Source organism: Muscardinus avellanarius, assembly GCF_963383645.1.
Source record: "Muscardinus avellanarius genome assembly, chromosome: 15".
Lineage (NCBI taxonomy): Eukaryota > Metazoa > Chordata > Mammalia > Rodentia > Gliridae > Muscardinus > Muscardinus avellanarius.
Window position 1 is genome coordinate 22570148 of NC_137801.1, and position 19899 is coordinate 22590046.

General features: G+C 52.7%; 1 protein-coding gene across 1 annotated transcript in view; it reads left to right on the forward strand.

Moving 5' to 3' along the window:
- BABAM2 (BRISC and BRCA1 A complex member 2) overlaps positions 1-17755 on the forward strand; it is a gene marked incomplete at both ends in the record, with an annotated part of 453631 nt that extends 435876 nt beyond the window's left edge. Inside the window, one exon of the mRNA XM_080711179.1 lies at positions 17692-17755. Within this exon, the coding sequence (XP_080567305.1) occupies positions 17692-17755 (64 nt within the window). The remainder of the gene's footprint in view (positions 1-17691) is intronic.
- Between the last annotated feature and the right edge of the window lie 2144 nt (positions 17756-19899).

A 19899-nucleotide genomic window follows, 5' to 3' on the forward strand; every position in this document is an offset into this window, starting at 1 on the left:
ATATATAGTCCCATATTTGTACTGAAATTTTACTTATCTGAAACTTGAATTTAGCTAGTGTGCTATGTGGAGGGAGAGCGTGTGAGTCAACAGGTTTAGACGTGGGGAGCAGGTCATCCATCCTTTAGCCTCTCTCAGGTAATAAAGGTTCCATGCAGAAGGCTGTGCGCAGAGCCTTCAGATCACTTCCTGCGCAGCGACACCAAGTGCTAGTGGTCCCCACTGCAGGGGCATGGGTGGAAGTCGGGACGTGGGAGGGGTGCCTTGTGCCGGCCTTCACCTCTCCTGGCCCTTCTCTGCGTCTGGCCATGGACACACACCAGCCTTTGCTTCCTCAGACGTACACATCCCATGGAGGATTATCTTTTCTTTCTTCGGAACATCCTTGCAGACATTTGGCAGAGTGAAGAGAGCCTTCATAGCCTAATAACTTGTCTAAGAGAGTAAGCGAGCCTCAGGGTAGAGGGCCCCCTTCCACCGTGGTTCTTGTCAGACTCGACACAGTCGTCCAGGCTTGATGCGAGTGGAGTCAGTGTGTGCTGCTCGAGGAATCTGAGGGTCACAGCGCTAAACTAGAAGGGCATCCTAAAAGGGAGGTGCTCTGCCCGAAGCCCCAGCTCTTTAGTGCTCATTCAGGGGAGCTGAGAACCCCAGCACACTCGCTCAGTTGGTTTCTGAATAGTCTCTCTGAGTTTTGTAATAAGCAGTTCCCAGACTGCCCCTGGTCCTCTGCACCGCCACCCTCAGCTCTATGCAGGGACTCCTCCCCAGCAGGCAGTCTCAGCCCCTAAGATCAGCCTGCCTCTGGTGAGAGATAGAGGCCCTTCCTAGACCACCTGACCCTCGCCCGCCCTGTCCTGTCTCCTTGAGGCTTTCCCTGCCCCACCCTGACCCAGCGTTTTGTGGTTAAGATGGAAAAATCCACCTCACAGTAGATAGCTTTTAACCTCGGCTTCAGGGGCAGAATCTGTCCATGTAACATGAAGTGAAAATTAAAACAAAACAGGGCGTAGGTTGAAACAGAATAGACCCCTGGGCGTAAGGATGACTTTGGTTTCTTAGCCCTCCCAAGACTAGCACAATTATCTGGCTGCCAAAGGAACCACTCAGAGGAACCACTTTATTAAATGGTGTCACTGGCAAGGTGGTATTAACCCTAAGACCAGCTCAATCTGAACACCCCAAAAGCATCCCTGGCTGTGCAGGCAGAGCTGGCCCCAGGGAGGCCAGAACAGCCATCATGGGATCTCCCACTCTTTATTTTTGTATTCTTGCCACAGCCTGTCATGAGACCAAGAAAACTTGTTTTGAAAACGCGTGACAGCCAAAACAACCTGTTCCCAGCCCTGGAAGAGAGGGCTTGTCCTCTCTGACCATTTATGTACTGTTAGCTGTTTGACTAGCTACTGACTGGAAAAAATGAATTGCTGTTTTCTTCTCAGATTGTCCACAGACAAGTGCCTGTGGCTTTCCAGTTCCTTTTCCCTCTTTTTTCCAGCCCTTCTCCAGATGCTCTTAAGCCTGTGATCGAGACTCACCGTGAATGAGCATCAGCAGCCTACACTGGGGAGGCCCCTGCCCTGGTTCCATCTCTGCAAGCTGAGCTTTCCCACCCCCGTTAGAGTTCAGCCTTGAGAGAGGTGTTAGCCTGTGGCTTTCCACTTGCTTTTTGGTCTCTCTGATGAAATTAGACATCTCAGTCAAAATCTCCAGCTACCCAGGTGGCTATTCTGGCCCCTCCTTTGGTGGCTCCTGGAGCAGCATCTCTGTTCCTCCCGCCAAGCCTTGCAAGCCTGGTCTTGTTCTTGGGGGGGGGGGGCATCCAAATGGCCCTGTGACTGCAGGCGTCACTTCACCTCTCCCCTGCACAGAGAGGGGTTGGATGGATAAGGGATTAGCACACTGCCCAGGGGCAAATCTACCAGCACCTGTTCTTGTGAATAAAGTTTTATTGGAACACAGCCACATTCATTCACATCTTGTCTGTGGTTGCCAACACCACCAGGACAGACCTGGATTGTTGCAACAGAACATTTGAACTGCAAAACTGAAAATATTTATGTATCATCTGGCCCTTTTCAGCAAATGTTCTGATCTCTGGACGAAATGATCCCTGAGTTCCCAAATCCAGTTTTGTATGACTGTTGTGCTGGGAGCAGTTCTTTTACTCCTCCCAGAGTAACTAATAAGAGAATAACTACAAAAAGGGCCTCTTCCCCCCCCCCCCTGTAGTAGCTGGCAATACAGAGCATGCTTTGACATGGTTAAACTCCACAAAGGGTGGGGGCTTATTTTGCTTTATTTGTAAAGAGTTTATTTTCTGTGTGTCTGTATTTGTTTATTGGTCTGGTGGCTCTGGCACCCACAGTGTCCACCAGTCTTGGAAAAAAAGACTCCTTAGCTGTGTAGGTCTGACTGTGCTAAGTGGCGTGGTTCAAGATGTGACACCCATTTGTACCCCAGTGAAAGGGGATGCTAAATTGAGTGCCGAGTCACCTGCTTGGTTACCGTGGCAGCAAAGGGTACCAAATGTTACCTTCAAGAACCTGTGTGTCAGCTGAGTGTGGTGGTGCATGCCTGTTAACCCAGTACTTGGGAGGCTGAGACTGGAGAATCACGGTTCGCAGCCAGCCTCAGCTACTTAATGAGGAACTTTGCAACTCAGTGAGACCCGGTTTCAAAATAAAGAATAAAAAATAGGGCTGGGGGTGTAGGTCAGAGGTAGAATGCCCCTGGGTTCCATACTCAGTACTGAAAAAAAAAAAAAGAAAACTCTCAGAAACATAGCAAGACCCTGTTTCAAGATAAAAAATAAAAACGGCTGACAGTGTAGTTCAGAGGTACAATGCCTCTGAGTTCTATCTCTAGTACCAAAAAACAAAACAAAAAGAATCCTCATGTTGCTGGGCATGTGACACACACATGTATTTCCAGGACTTGAGAGGCTAGGTCAGTAGACTCTCAAGTTCCAGACCATACTCAGCAACTTAGCAAGACCCTGTTTCAAAGTAAAAACTAAAAATGGCTGGTGGTAAAGCTCAGACATGCAATACCCCTGGGTCAATTTCCAGTACCAACAACAACTAAAAGAACCCGGGTTTCTTCCCATACCTCACCCTCAGCTGGTCTGAGTTTGCCTTAGTTTCTTAGTCTGAACACTGGGATGGAGGCAGGTAGCTAACAGTGGTGAGGCTTAGACTGGGAAAAAAACAAAACAAAACAGAATGGGTTCTAAAGATACCTTTAAAGCACACATTAGGAAAGACCCAAAACCAATCCAAACAAGGTTCTGATTTACAGAATTTTCAGCCAATGAAGTTCCCATGCCTATGTCCTGCGCTAGATGCCTAATAGAGAACGGAAAGTCAGGACCACCCTGACCTATAGGAAACTTTCATGTAGACTAGAAGAAGGTGTGCCCTTTGGGTTGGTACAGAGGTTGACTAATAGCTTGGGGTGAAGCCAACCAGTCCATCTCTGGGCTCATGTCCTGGGCAACCACAGAGGCCAGATTTCAGCCTTCTGTGCTCCCACAGTCCAGAGGCTACACTCCCAAATGCAACCCCCCACCCAGTGTGTTAGAAGTCTGGGGTCCTGTCATGGGACCCTTGCTGGCCAGTAGCAGGTCAGCTCTAATTGGCTGTGGCCTTTGAGAACGCAGCACCCTAGGCTGGTCCCCTTCAACCCCTTCACACCTGTCCCCATGCAGCAGGGCTGCAGTGTCAGGGTGCATCCCAGACCCGGGCCCGGAGGCTGGTTGCCCCGAGGTTGGGAGCAGAGACATGGTCCTCTTGCACAGCACTAAAGGCCTGACAAGTTCAGGTGCCGATGTCAGAGAGCCCAAGCCAGCTCTTCCTTGCCAACCTCTTGTCTGAAAACTGGCTCAGTTTAAGGAATGCACATGATTTTCCACATCGTTCTATCTCAAAGGCAGCACAAAGAAATGTGCTCAGAGGTTCAGAATAGAGAGTTCCTGAAGGGGGACTGACCTCACTGCCAAGGCACTGGCTACACGCTGCCAGGCGTGTGCAGTGACGACATTCTGCCAGGACACCTCCTCTGCAGGGTGTGTTGCCAGAGAGGTTGGAGAAGGCTTTGGTGAGCTCCGTGGGTGATACAGCGTCGTGGTCAGATCTGATTCCACTCCACAGCGCGGAGGGATGGGAGGAAGAACAGGCTGAGAGCCTGCAGGAGTTGAGGGCTTAATGACCACTCTCAGCCTTCTCTCTCAGTTCTAAAAGACTATGGGATGAGCAAGCATGCAGTTCATCACTGTTTGGAGCCCTAAAATGTGCAGAGCACCGTGCTCAGGAGTGGTGCCAATGATAGACACAGCACTTGCTTCTCCGTGGCCTTAAAAGATGAATTGGGAAGGTGAAGAGCAGATGTAGTCATCCGCGCTATGGTACCCATGGAGACGGGGAAAGGAGTCCAGTGAGGTCGACCAGTGAGCGTGAGACCATCACCTGGGCCTGAGAGGAAGACACCTGCTGTTGACACGGGGTCTCAGTTTTAAAACACCCTTCTGATCACCAGGCCCCTCATGCTTAGCTGCGGTGTATATGGGGGTTGGAGTAGCGTTCAGCAGGGCCCATCTAGTAGAACATGGTTAGGCCCAGAGCCACGCTTCTGCTCGCAGTCTGAGCCCTCAGTAACCCCAGAAGGCATAGGAGACCCTCCAGGGCCAGGGTGTGCTATTGCAGGGCACTTAGTCCCTCTGTCTATACCTTGTGCCCGATCTTGGGTATGACTTCCCCTCCGTAAGATTGTGGATCTCATGGCTGTAGAATAGCGGGAGCTATTTCACATGCAGGATCATTGCTTGGATTGAAATGTGGCTATTAGCCAGACGTAGTGGTACACACTTGTAATTCTAGTTCTTGGAAGGTTGAGACGAGACGATCACAGGTCCAAGAACAGCCTCAGCTACTTAGTGATGCCCTCTGCAACTTAGCAAGACCCTATTTCAAAATAAAGAATAAAAAAAAAAATGGAGGGCTAGGGGTGTAGCTCGGAGGTAGAATGCCCCTGGGTTCCATCCCTAGTACCACAAAAATAAATAAATAAATAAATAAATAAATAAATAAATAAATAAATAAATAAATAAATGTGGCTATTTACAAGCATATTATAAACTGCAGGATACCAGTGTCAAGTTACTTCATTCATGTATTGAGCAAATATTGGAAACCCACCAGTTAGACGGTGGCTCTCGGTACTCCAGGCCCCTGGCAAAAGGAGCTTTTCCATAAGTGTTCGTGGAAGGTCAGAGGAGCAGGTGTCTGTGGCGTGTGCCTGGTGGCTGTGGCTGGCGTGGAGAGGGAGGAAGGAAACCACTGTAGCTTGAGTCTTTACCATGTCCTCGGCACTGCCACCTCACAACAGCCACAGTGGGAGACAAGTGTAGACCCAGGGACGCCCCCAGACCCACAGGCCGCGAGCAGCAGGTCCGTATTTGAATTCAGTTCTCCGACTGCAGAATCCCTGCTCTCTGAAGCAGCTAGAGGATGGTTACAGGGCATTCCCTTGCCCCAGAATGTCAACAGTAGGGTCCACTTCTAGTCTCTCTTTTCCCAACAACTTTCAAATGAATGACCCCGGGCCAAATCCAAGCCCAAAAGATCATCCTGAGGTGTTGACTGAAAGTAGGAATCTCGCGAAGTCCAAGCAGACGGAGGCCATGTGGCCACAAGCCCAGCCACTTGCTCCTGTGGACACAGGTTTAGGCAAACAGCAGTCTTTAACCCATGCTTGAAATTCCTTCCACAGAAAGCTGCTGTGAGAAAAATCTCACCCAAACAACATGCTCTTGGCAGAGCAAGGGTGGGTGCCTTTTTCAGGCAAAAAGCAAACCAGTAAGGACCCAGAAATCTCCCCAGGGAGCTGTTGGTTTCCCCAGAAGATCTCCCGTTTTTGAAAATCAACTTAGCAAAGGCTTTTGTGAGTCCCTCTGCATCCCCACTTAGTCTTGGTGTCTCTCTTGCCTCCAGCCTGGGAAGGAGGACATGGTGTTCCCTGCTCTGCGTCAGTTCCCAGCTCAGCGTTGATGTGTCCTCTTTTCAAGTTTAACGCCATCTATTCTGATAAAGTAGGGCTTAAAAAAACAAAACTGAAGCCTGGAGTGGTGGCTGTAATACCCATACTTGGGAGGCTGAGGCAGGAGGATCGCAGGTTTGAAGCCAGCCTCAGCAGCTTGATGAGACCCAATTTCCAAATACAATAATAAAAAAGAATAAAAAAATAGGACTTGGGGTGTAACTCAGAGGTAGAATGCCCCTGGGTTTCATCCCCAGTACTGCAAAAAGAGAGAGAGAGAGGGAGGGAGGGAGGGAGGGAGGGAGGGAGGGAGGGAGGGAGGGGGGGGAGAGAAGCGGAGAGGAGAACAATAATAATAAAATTGGTCTAAGGTATAATTTGGAGGTAGAATGTTCCTGGGTTCAATCCCTTCAAAACACAGACACACACACACACACACACACACACACACACACACACACACTCTCCTTAGGAAGGAAGAACATTCATTCATTCAATCAGTAAGTCACTGAACAGAAAATTAGGGTATGGCTTTCTCACTAAGTTGCAGCCTCTGGTGTTTACACCACCCAGGGGTGGGGAAGGGCAGCCCGAAGAGCTTCATTAAAGCTGGGCAGACCCCAGAAGCCAGAGCCAGCAACACCCAGGGGCCTCCCCGCAGCACTGGGAGGCAGCCTGGCTTCTTTGGATAGGCTGGTAGGTACTGAGCTCCATCAGCAAAGGCGCTCAGGAGGTTGTCAGGAGCTTCACCCTCAGCACTGCTGGGGCGCTCCCTGCTGTGCTCAGCCTCTGTGACCTCTCCCAGCTGTTAGCAAGGAGCTTCCCAGGCGGAGAGAGGGCTGCAGGCTGGTTGTTGGCAGCAGGTTCTGTGGAGGGCCTGAGGCTCAGGCCAGAGCTTCAGAAGGGGGGGGGGATAGTTTTTGCGTAAGTGGAAAGGCCCCCAACATGTTTCATATCCCAGGAAAGTACCCTTTATCACCAAAATAAAGGGGCTCCTACTTAGCTGGCTCCCAGACTTGCAAAGGGAAATTAATTATTGTTTGTGATGCACTTTAAGATCCCCCGATGAAAGGCCTTGTATAAATGCAAATTATTATTATTGTCATTAAAGATGCTAGACGTCTGGCCTGCTGCATAATGCCCTGGCATAGCTCTAAGCAGAAAAGAAAGCAAACCAGAGGCAGAAAGTTTGCTCAATAGCAGCAGCCAGTGGGCCGAGGAGGGCTTGGCCCGCGACTGTGAAAGCGCAGCTCCCCGGCTCCCTTCCAGGGCTAGCACGCTGCACTCTGCCCTGGGAGTCAAGTGTCTTTGTGTCCCCTGAGGGCCAGGGCCTGCTCACAGGCATTCCTTTACCCTGCAGGAACCAGCCCATCACTAGGGCAGGAGCTGTCTACAGGTCTATGACTGTCTGGTTGTCTGCAGGCTTGGAGGGTGGGAGGAAGGGGACCAGGATGGAGCTGACTGTCCTTCTTGGGATCCTAAGTCAGATCTGGAGATAAAGGGGCGCTATATAGAAACCTCAGACATGTGCAATGCCTCTGATGATGTTTATTAAGGCTCCTGAGGGAACCCTCTAGCAAAGCGCAGGGAGGGGTCATTTGTTAAATTACTGCTTCCACTTGAGAGGCTGTCTCTGACGAAAGAGGTTGGATGGATACAAAGCAGTAACAGTACTAGAGAATAATGGGTGAGAGTATACTAGACCTAGCTGTGGCCTCAGAGATCATTCCTTCGCTCACACATGAGGCCTCTGGGGCAAGTGAGGCGAGGTGGCTCATCCAAGGCCACATAGCAAGTGAGACGCAGGGCTGGAGCGACTGTCCCATCATGCTGGGACATAGTGCATCTCTTTTTATAGCTCCGTTTAGAGATTGACATCTGTAAGATACCAAACGACGGCCGTGTTAAAGGAACCCCCTGGGTCCCCTTTGTTCTTGGCCTCATTTCTTAGAGAGCATTACAGTGCCACCATGCCACCTGGGCGGGCAGCGCACACCCTTCTTGTACCTTCTCCTCCCAGACACTCAGACTGGCCTGACTTCTCACTGAGGCAGCCAGCACTTCCCAGAACCCAACGGGCAAGCAAGAGGGAAGTCACGTTCGTCCCTTCTCAACACATTTATAATTCTAGCCACCCAGTGCAGGCTCCCACACGAGGACTCAAGGCTCCAGGCGACCCCTGTAGACACACACACGCACGCACGCACGCGCGCACACACACACACACACCTACAAGAGGGTTCTGCAAGAGCAACTGTAGATGTCATGGGGCTGGGCAGTCGGTAGTTGTTGAAATTCATTAGGCAATTCTAGGAAACATTTTAATGGAGGAGACCAAAATTCAACTAAAATGACGTTGGTGAGGGGAAGTTAGCCAAATCAGAATATCTTAGAAGTCATATACCCCACTCCCTCCTATAGATAAGAAAATGGAGGAGTGAGTCATATCACCGAGCCAGAGAGAGAGCCCAAGTGTCCCGCTCAAGTGCTAGAGATCTTTCCACTGGAAATTATGGCCGGGTGGAAAGAATGTGCTGTTTAGAGCCAAGCTGCCCTGGATTCATAAGTAGCATTGCCCCCTGTTAGCTGTGTGATCTTAGAAAAGTCACTTGGCATCTCTGAATCATAGATTCCTCATTGGCAAAAGTAAAGACACCAGCCCTCGTGGTGGGCTTGTTGGTGTAAAGTCCTACAGATGACAGCGAGTAGCGTGATGCGTAGCGTGTCGTAGGCACCTCCCCGCCCTTATATTTGTGGCTTCCCAACTTTTTCTGCCACAATCCACAGCAAGATATTTACTTTGCCTTCTAATTCAGTATATACAACTTAAGCAAAAGGGTCACAGAACAATGTTTCCCCTCACCACATGTGATGTACTCGGATTTTATTTCACTTTAACGCTGGTCAGGATGCACCAAATGGATTTCACAGCCCAGTGTTGGAACAGGCCTCCTCTGTGCCACCTGCGGCTGCCACTTACCCACAGTGCCCCTCTTCCTGCCCTCCTGCTTTGTAACTAGCACCTGGGTGCTCCCTGTTGACAGCACATACAGGGACACAGGGTAGGGCCTGGGCTGGCGCGGAATGGAAGCAGCCCATGAACCCACAAACAGGTGGGGCTCCTCGGCTTCCTCCTGCCTCTCTAGAGCACTCGGTGTGATTTGTGAAGACCCGTATTGGGCCTCCACCTGCTGGAAGTTCTGGTCCCATGAGTGGACCACACACACACACACACACACACACACGGAGTCCTTCAGAGCCCACCTCAAGTTCCACTGTGAGCCTTTAACCTTTTACAGATGACTGTTGTCTGCAGAGGGCCGGTGCACCCAGCAGGGAGGCAGACCTTGAGCAGCCTCCCTCCCTGGGCAATTTTTCTTCTGTCTGAAGCCCAGAGATCCGGACATCTGAGGAAATTATTCTAGCCGCAGGGCTTCAGGTTCATGGTAAAGAAAGGAAGGACCGAAGCCACCTCACAGCTCCTGCCCCCAGATCTTTGAGGGCCATCTGTGAACACCTAGGAGGGCCAAGACCCAGAGCTGGGGTGACCAAAAGCTAGCAGCCGGGGCCCTGGGAAGCCATGAGCTGCTGCCCCTGGCTGCTCAGATCTAAGGCGAGAAGCAGACTTACCAGCAGGCAGACAGCCCCTGATGGACTCTGTGAGAAAGGGAATGTTTTATGCCCCAAAGAGCTGATGTTCTAACTGTACTCAGTTCCTTGGGACTAGAACCAGGCTGGGTTTAGGCCGATGGCCCGCAGTGCTGCGTGGAAGCCGGGGCACCGTCCAGCTGCAGTGTGCCTGGTGCCTGGACCCCACACTCGTGGTCAGGCCTGCGCGTACCTTGAGCGCTTCCTCTCTGAGGACCTTCCTTTGGTTTTTCCCTGTGCTGACTAAGAAGTAGAGGGTCATCTGTGACCTTGGGGTGACTCACTGCCATCAGACAGGCGGCCGCTTCTCCCCTGCAGGTGAGCTGATCCGTCACCCACCTCCCTGGGGTCAGCTTGGTGGTGAGGTCCCAGCACCCTCCGTGGGCACCCGCATGGACCTCTGCATATCGTGGCCTGTGCCTGCTCCTGCTCGGGCAGCCCTGGGAAGAGCAGCAGAGGACCTGGCCAGCACGGTCCCCGGGCCCAGGCAGCACCGCATCCCTCAGCCCCAGCCCAGCCAAGTGCACCCATCGTTCCAGCCCTTCTCAGTGGCCAGGCGGCAGGCAGCTGCCTCCGCCACCCGTCCTCAAGCAGGTTATAAGAATTGGGGGTTGGCCTGGCTCCCACTCCACCTCCTGGCTCTGGGCTACGATTGGGGCCTGATTGACATTCACCTGCTATGAAGCCCCAAGGAAGATGAGCCCAGGGACAAAGGACGCACTGTCCCCAGGTTCAGCCCTTGAAGGGCTTACAGAGTTGGACTGGGTGGACATACAATCATCACAGCCCTTTTAAGGGGACCATTCCAACCTCTCCAGCCTTTAGTTTTCTCTTCCCTGTAATGATTGACTGTGTAACTTCTGAAGTTTCCTTCTGTTACAGAATTCTGCCATTCTAAAGTATATCTTCAAACAAGCCAAATACTTATATTTGTTTGAGAAGTCTGTATACCGCTGCTGTGTGCTGGGCACCGTACTCAAAGCTGGGGTACAAAGATGGATGCATGTAGCCAGTGGTCTTGCCCTCCAGGGCTTATAATCGGGGGGAGGGGAGGGCTGGTGTATGACCTATGTGGGCATGCTGAGATGGAAGCCCAGGAGGCGGCCAGCCTGGTGGCCCCTGAGGCCCAGGAACCCGTTAGGACCCCCCCCTCATTTGTCCAGCTGGCCCTGTGCTTTCCTCCGTCCCCCTCTCCTACACTGCACTGGGGATGCCAAGAGAACAGAGATGCTTGCAGCCCCTTGGAGCAATCCTGGCCCCCACATGTGAGACTGGCTGCAAACCGCAAGGGCCCAGTGAGCTCCAGGGGGCTCCAGAGGGGAGAGAACCGCTAGGTGATTTTGACCACTCTGGTATTTGAAAACACCCTACGGTTTGGCAGGAACCAGTTCATCCCAGTACTTTGATGTCTAGAAACGGATCTCTGAAACAGCGTTTAACTTAATTCAACACATACTGAGACCACAGGCTCAGCCTTCTCACGGGCGAGGAGGCGAGCTGTGGAAGAACAGTCTAGACAGGAATCAAAACACCTCACACCAAGAGAGACCCTGGCTGGGCCCAAGGTCTGTGCTCCGTGTGCCCTGGCATCCAGCAAGAAGAGAGACGTCCAGCTGCGAGCCGGGGCTCCGCCCAGTGCCGTGAGCGTGTGACCCTCCGCTCCCAGGAACTATCGAGCCTTCGCAGCCCAAGTGTGTGAAGTCCTCATTTTACAAGCCCCTGGAAACAAAGCAGGCCCATTCACGGGTCGGCCCGTTTGGCAGCATGAGCTGCTACAACCACTTGTTTGTTCCTGGAGCCCACACAAGAGCCAGGCGGCCATCGCCCAGGGCACAACTACAAAGCCAGCTCCCATCGTGCCTGTCACCTGCTCACTGAGCCATCGTGAGCGGGTGGGTAGCGGTCACATGGGCCTTTGGAGAGTCTGGGATGGAGGGCATCGAGATCGAATTGGGTCTCTTTGTTGAGATCCTTTCGCAAGGGTGACGCTTTGACTTGAGGCGAGGACCCCGGGTGAGTCCGTATTTACAGTGGCGGTTCAGGACAATGAGGACCAGCAAGACCACGAGGCATGATTAGCGGGACTTGTCTTACACTATTTACAGGACTGCTTTGATTTCCAGACCACAGTCGCTTTTCATATGACTGATTAAAAACATGTGCCAGTTGAAATCACAGCTGCAGAATGAAACTGGGAAAAGCAGTGCGACTTAGATGTCTAGAACTTGCCTCGATTTGCAAAAACGACCTCTGACTTGATTTCCTGACAGTGAGGGTCGTGTCCCTGAACCACTGCTCCCACCCCTCCCACCACCGCATTGGCCTGGCTCAAGCAAACATCATATGTTTCATCTTACAATTGCCCAAAGAAAAGCATTTTTGAATTCCAGGATTCAAGTCCTGTATTGGAAGAAGGCAGTTTGTTTAGACTTTTGGAAAACAGAAAGGTCTGTCTAAGGACCAGACCAACCAACACTGCCCTTGTCCTGGCAGCCAGAGCCATGCGATTTTTAAACACCCCTCCAGCCCACAGCTGCGACCTTGTCCCTGCCCAAGCCTTTGACTGCACCTAAGCAGTTTGCCCAGCAGGTGTGGGCAGAGGAGGAGCGAGGGTCTAGAGGCGCCTCTGGCTTCTGCGTTCACCCTGAGATACCACCAGTACGCCACAAGCAGCTTGGGGCTGAATTTCAAAAGCTACACATGGTCTTAATGGCTGTGGCCGAGTGTCCAGCCCTGAGAACAGCCATCTCTACGCCTCTGGCTTCCAGCTCATACAATCAGTGGGAAGGGAGGGCTTGATCCAAGAAGCCACAGGGAAAAGGATGAGCTGAGGGCAGGACCCCAGCACCTCTCTCTCCATGAAGGTTTCCCTCTTCTGCAGACACGTGTACGTGCTGTGGCTGTTTCCCCAGACTCCAAGCCTCTCCCCCTTAGACCCAGCTTGATCCCCATGGTAACGGTTGCCATCTATCGATCATCTGTTATACCAGGTACCACGCCAAGTGTTTACTTGGACCATCTCATTGAATCCTTGCAAAAACCCTGTAAAGTGGGCACAATTATTCCCACTTGACAAACTAAAGCTAACATCCCTTGCCAAGGGAGCCAACTAGTAGGGAGCATGGCAGGTCTGGAGCTCAGGTCTGGCTGGCCCCAGAGCCCACATGCGCTAACAGCCTTCACATTCAGCAAACGTAGGCTTCGGAGGCCATCAGACTCAGCTCTCAGCTGTGGAGATGACGGGGAGCCTGGCCCTGGGCCCGAGACCCAGCATTCTGACTCCGCACCTACACATGCTGTGCCTGTGAGCTGGAGCCTGGGCCGCCTCCCCTCCTGTTCGGAATCTGTGCAGGATGGACATGGTCTGGGCCTGGAATCTTTTTCTCTAAGCTTTATTCTCCTGAGACTCTTGAATTACCTTGGGTTGTGATTTTCTCACACCCTGAAGAAAGGGCCGAGGTCAGTGAAAAGGGTCGGGACCTTACTTTATCCTGGGGTGGTGGAGCTCTAACTTGGTCTAAAATAGATCCCCTTCCAGGGTGAGCACAGTGAGGGGCTTGGCTGGCTCCAGGCCTCTCTCCTGGGGCCCCTTCTAGGCCAGCTAATGAGGAGGCAAGGCGCCCTCACCGCAGCATCCACGCCAGAAGCTTGCCATACATTTTGCCTTCAGGTCACAGATGTCTTAAAAAGATGACAGATAACTAGTGCCATTAGCAAGCTGTACTCTGGGCAGCTCTCCATTTTCTCTGATAAAAAGAGAAATAAATGAAAACAGTGCTTTAAAAACATCTCTCAATGGGTGGGAGCCAATCGCTCTTTTCCCCTGCTTCCCCTCCCCCTCCCCTAACTGGCTTGATGAGGAGCCAAGCTGAGAAGCGCCCACTGCAAACAGCTGGCAGCGTCTCGCCTTTAAATAGCCCTCGCCACGCTTCCCCTTGGCGGCACGCAGCTTGCCCTGGCAGGGAAAGCCCAGGACACACAGGAAACTTTAGAACTTTCTGAAAAGGAAAGAGCTTGCCTTTCAAGCAGGCTCCCTCTTGCCAACCCCTTTCTGTGGAAGGACCTTGCAGCCCCTTCCCTCAGAAGTTTCCAGGAAAAAACAGCTGGTAGGTTAGCTTTTGGGCCCAAGATACTCGGTTCCCTACCCAGAGCCGAGGCTGCCCGGCGCTAGCCAGTGCCCAGGGTGATCACCGCAGCCAGCGCCATGCAGTCGTCAGACTCGCTGGGAGGCCCGGTGCAGAGGAGCTGCTGCCTGTTCTCCAAGAGCCTCCTGCATCATGGCCGGGGACCCTCCGCGGCGCACTTGAAGCAGCAGGTGGGGCACAGAGGCTGGCAGCAGCCTGCTCTCTGCCTCTCAGAACAAAGGCCACTAGGCTCTCCCTGGTCACACATCCAGACTCCAGCAAAATGGCGGCCCCCTGCACCTTTTAATTTTATCTTTTCTTTTTCTTCTTCTTTTATTTTTTGTGGCACTGAGATTGGAACACAGGGGCATTCTACCTACGAGCTACACCCCAACCCTATTTTATATTCTTTATTTTGAAACAGGGTCTCACTGAGTTGAAAAGGGCCTCACCAAGTAGCTGATGCTGTCTGCGAACCGCGATCCTCCTGTCTCAGCCTCCAAATGCTGGGATTACAAGGGTGCGCTGCCATTCTTGGCCCCCTGAAACGTTTTTTTTAATTGGTGCATTATATTCTCCCATCATAATGTAGATCATGTTGACAGGGGCATAAATTCACACAGTACTTGGTACCCCCCTCCCCATTTCCCTCCCTCCCAATATCAAGTGTCCAGGTTAACAAACAAATGGCCCTCACATTGTCCCACACATCTGGATGAGCTTATCACTCCTGCTCACCGTAGGGCAACAGAGCCCAGGGCCTCTTGGCCTGCCTTGCTCTAGGTGTGGGGCTCCTTCCGCCACCTCATCGTAAGGACGATGGTTGTGCCCCGGCATCATAATCATGAGCCAGGACCTTGAGCCCTAAGTGTTAGAGAAGGCGAGAGCTGGCCTGACTCAGAGCCATCGACCAGGACTGCATGCCTGTCTTCTAGGTGTCTGCAGAAGCCGAAACCTGAGGCTAGACTTGTTTTGTTCTTGGTTCCGTAACTATGACACGATTGCTTCCTACGATTGCTGTTTCTCCCGCCTCCTCACACGGCGAGCAGCGGGCATGCTTTCAGATGTTCCTTGCGCACTGGTGGCCATCAGGAGCTGCATTCATTAACCTTCGTGGACAGCATTCCAAGGGAGGCCTGTGGTCCCTCCCTGTCCAGGGAGGGCAGTGTGGCCTGGCAGAGAGGGCATGGACACCTGGACCACAGCCTCCACGAAGCACAAGGCCAGGGAGCGAGGGCATCTGGCCTGGATGGAAATGGAGCCCCAGGATGGGAGCTAGTCCATGTGAGAAGAGCAGGCAGTCTCCAGGGGCGACATGGAGCCCCGGGGCTGAGGTCCTGGGCCCTGGATGGGCTTGGGGGACCTTGATACTCTCCATTTGCATGTGGCATGTGTATTTGGGGGAGGCCCCTGCACTTTTTCTAGGAGGAGGATCCTCTGCTCTCTTAGTTTCTCAAAGGGGTTTGTGACTCAAAAAAACTGTAATGGAGCAAAAGGGTAATTTTTTAAAGCAAGTTAGAGCCAGATTGTGAGAGTCACCAAGAGCCAGTTGGAGTTTGGGAAACACTAAGGTCTTGGTTAGGGAATCCAAGGGAATTCATCTAGCTATGGGCCTCACACCTAGTGGGAAGTGGCTGGATGGCAGTGTCACCCAGGCTGGGGGGACCTCGGGGAGGAGGGAAGAAGCTTGAGAAGGAATCCGCTGCAGGGGTTGTAGGAAGCCGTGGGGCTGGTTGAGAGGGAAGCTGGGACTGTCACCCAGGTACAAATTGGCCAGGGCACTTCAGAGGCATCGTGCGCGGATGAAAACATCCATGCGGGACACGCTGCTTTAAATTACAAAGCAACTTCCAGGTCAGAATGTCCCACAGGTGGTGAGGAATGTGGGACTGAAAGTTTGGGAGGGGAAGGAGGGCTGGAGAGCAGCCCGGAGTGTTCTGCTAAGGGTGATGCAAGCCTCGAGTAACCCAGTAACCACGACCTTGACCTTGCTCTGCGCAGGGAGCCCGAGCAGGGAGGGACTAGGGGAGAGATTGCATCTGGAGGAAGAGGGAGGAAGAGAGAGAGCTCGACCCATGACGTTCAGTGTCGCACAAGTTACAGGCAGAGAGAAGCATCCAGAGAGAGGAGCCAACATCTAAATGGTGCAGAGAGGCCGCCTGGAGGCTGGGACTGAGGAAGAGCCCAGGCATTCAAGTGGCCAGGGGCCGCTCTGATCTAGCGATGACCACAGGGCCTCGATGGTGGGGGGCTTTTCACCCTACACCCCAGGACCCTGTTGGAGCTGTGAATCCTAAGCAGTTCTGGGTTCTCTCTCCAAGGTGGGTCTCACGTACTACGGCAAATCTGCCTCCGGCTTTAAGTTAGCTCCTCCACTCCCAACTGGCTGCTTGTCATCATCCAGGAACCAGGCTCCATAGAACCAAAGCCTAAATAAAATAGATTGTGTGGTGCTGATGGTGGTGCATGGTCCTGGTGGCCCTTCCCAGTCCTTGTTCTGGAAGGCAAGGTTGCTGGGGAGGCCTCTAGATACCTAAGGTGTGACTATAATTGTGTGGGGTCGATGGAAGGACCAGGGGACCCCGCCCGCGCCCCTGCAGCTCCCACCCTGCCAGTGGGCCTCTGCCCTGGGCCTCCTCTGCCTTGGGCCTCCTCTGCCTGTCTCTAATGCCCCTCTGCATGTGCCCCCAGTACTTGTGTGTCTGCTGTTCCTTTTATATTTATTTATTTATTTATTTATTTATTTATTTATTTATTTATTTATTTTTGGTGGTACTGGGATTCCTGGAAACCCTTCTACCTCCGGGCTACACTCCCAGACCTATTTTTATATTTTTATTTGGAAACAGGGTCTCTTAAGCCAGCAAGGCTGGCTTCGAACCTGCGCGATCCTCCTGTCTCTGCCTCCCAATCGCGGGGATCACAAGCGTGCACCACCATGCCCGGCTTACCGCTCCCTTTAAACTGAGTCCCTCTCACGAGGCCAGGGCCGCATCTGGGTCATCTCACTGTCTTGCACAGCGTCGGGCACAGAGAGCTCAGCTTTGGCTGCTGTGGAATGAGTCTCCACTCCTAATTAGAAATCTGGGTGTCTGGGCGCCCACAGGGTCTGCCCCGGACCTTACCATGTCTTTAGGGAAGGTTCTCATAATACCCAGCCTGGCTTCCTTTCCAGTAGACCAGACTACATATGCTTGGAGCTAAATGCAGATCATGAGCATTTAGGAATCCTTACTAGATCTTCTGTGTATGAAGTCAAAGGTCCGACTGAGGGGAAACGCAACCCTGCTGGTATCTTAGATAGCCAAGATAATGGGTGGCCAGAATGGTCACTGTCTTACAGCTTGGATAGGGGGGCCCTTGTCCTTGTCCTGAGGAAGGGCAGCACACACCTGCATATTCGCCGGCGTGGTGGCGCACGCTTATCATCCCAGCATTCAGGAGGCTGAGACCAGAGGATCATGGTTCGCAGACAGCCTCAGCTACTTTTAGTGAGGCCCTCTGCAACTCAGTGAGACCCGGTTTCAAAATAGGGCTGGGGGTGTAGCTCAAAGGTAGAATACCCTTCTGGGTTTCATCCCCAGTACCAAAAAAGTAAAAGAAACCTGCACACTGATGTCTAATAGGAATCGTCAGCCAGGAAGGTCTGCGCACAGGCCCTTTAAATATCCGTGAGAGATAGCACAGTGCTGAACTGCGTGTGCCTCCCTTGAAAAACTCCAGAGGGCTTTGCATCAGCAGAGGAGGAGAATCCAAGCCAAGATGCATGAACAATAAATAACAACTGTTCTGCGTTAGGTCGAAAGCTCGGAGTTGCACTTTTTTTTTTTTTCCAAGTTGTTTGTGCTAACCACAGTTTTTTTTCGCCCCTCTTTCCCACCAGGGCTTATTTCAAAACCTTTGTCCCTCAGTTCCAGGAGGCCGCGTTTGCCAATGGAAAGCTCTAGAAAACAGCAGCGTTGAGAGGGGCCAGCCAGGCTGCTGGTCCACACGCGTGTCCGCGCCCATGGCCGCTCCCTGGAGGTCGCAGAAGGTCATCACGGCGGCCTTCCACTCACACCGCAGCCCTCCGCGCCCGGCAGCCCCGCTGTGCCGGACCTGAGTCCTAGTACCCTGGCTGGGCCGCTCCTCCTGTCTTTCCTTCTTTATATTCCCTAGCTGTAAAAAATAAACTCATGGATTATGATAAAGTAATTTTTCCAGGAAAAGTAAAACAAAAATGCCGCCCCCCTCCCCCCGCCGTCTCCCAAAGCCTCTGTCTCTGTGACTTCTGTCAAGTTTTAAATTTTTCTCTCCTGAAACTCATGTCTTCCCCTAGTGGCTCTTGGAGACCATTCTTACCACTTGAAGGGAATGGGCTGTGGGTTTTGTGCAGCTGGTGAAAGGTACCTCTCCTCCCTGCATTCCCAGCTTCCAGAATGTTCTCAGGAGGCCAGCTAAGGAGATGCCCACCTCTGGGTTCCTTCACCGTGACAGTACTTTGCCCCCTGACCTGAAACCTTTGGCGTTCGCGGGGCGCAGAGCCACCCTGCGTCCTGCCCTGCCGTTCACCAGCTGTGCCACCGCCTCTCTGTGCAGTCCTGTCCTCTCTGTGATACAAAGAGCGGGAGAGACCAGAGTGTGGCCTTGGCTCCTCAGAGTCTCCCAGGGAGCTTTATAGGAGCTCCTCCTCTGCCCTCAGCCCCGCTCTGTGGATCCAGACTCCCATAAACTGCGGCACGGACATCTGGGTTTTGCTTAAACTCTCTAGATGATTCTATTGGGAAGTGGCCCCTGCTCACCAAGCCAGCTGGCCATGCTGGAACCTCCTCTGACCCCGCCCAGCTGGCTGCCCGCAGGAAGGTGCCCCAAGCTCCGGCCCCTCCCCCTAGGGCTGCAAGGCACAGTCCTTCAGGACGGCTCTGGTCACCTTTCCTGCATGGAGGGGCGTGCACTGGGCTCCGCTGCCCACTGAGCCAAGGCTCGCTACAGACCCCCCCCCCCCGTGCGCAGCGTCCCCAACTCCGATTCTAGCAGAGGGTGGCTGGCAGCGTGGGAGCAAGCTCGCGGGGACCAGCCTCAGCATCTCAGCAGTGACAGCGGGCAGTGTGATCTGCACCTGTCGCCCTCCTGCCTCTGCCAACCTCACAAGCTCAGGCTGGCCAGATAATTAACGACACCCTCGCCTGTCAGGGAGGCAGGCTCAGGCTCACTCAGAAGTGCTGTTGCAGATGGGGCTCAGTGCATCTTTACAGCAGACCTGGGGCAGATGCATGTATGTAGCGTCAGTCCTGTCCCACAGATGAGGACACAGGATCAGAGAGGTCAGGTGAGTCACCCAGGCCCACCTGCCAGGCAGTGCTGGCACCAGGACCGAGCCCCGGCTCCTGGCTCCTGACCCTACACCACCTCTCACGTACTTCCACAGTTCTGGTAAACTTACTGATGCTTATTCTTCTTTCCCGGTGTAGGGTAATGTGCTATGTGTAGATTTGCGAGGATAGAGATTTATGACTCTTTTAAAACACTTTCAGCTCCCTTTCCCCAGAGGGAGGGCTTGGGATGATTTTCTCAGGGAGGATCTCAGCCTCAGAAAGCAACAATAACCACTCTATACTTCAAATGCCAAGGATTCAAACACCAGTGCTCGTGTGAGTTGATTTCAACAACAGAAGCAAGTGGCGCTTGAAAGCGGACGCGGGTCACCTGCTTCTTTGCCAGCACTGCTGGCTTCACCCATCGCTGCTCATTGTACCTGCAGAGTGCAGCCCAGGACTAATTAGTAAATGGCTATAAAGTGCTTTGAAGATGAGAAGAGCCATAGAGGAGAGCACATTATTATTACCCTATAAATCCTGTCTCCAGCTTCCTCAGCCCTTGTAATTTAAGTCGAATCTTTAGCTCAACACAGACAAGGGAAAGGCTCAGACGTGTTTACTAATAACACTTGGGTCTGATCGGGTGTCCCCGTGCGGCGTGTCGGGCAGGGACAGGAGCCTCTGGGCAGCCGGGCAGCCGTCTTCCAGAGCCCACTGCCCGCAGCCTGGCCGTGCACTGATTGTTGGAACTTGTTTTCTGGAAAGGGTATGGGCTTCAGGATAAGAGACTTATA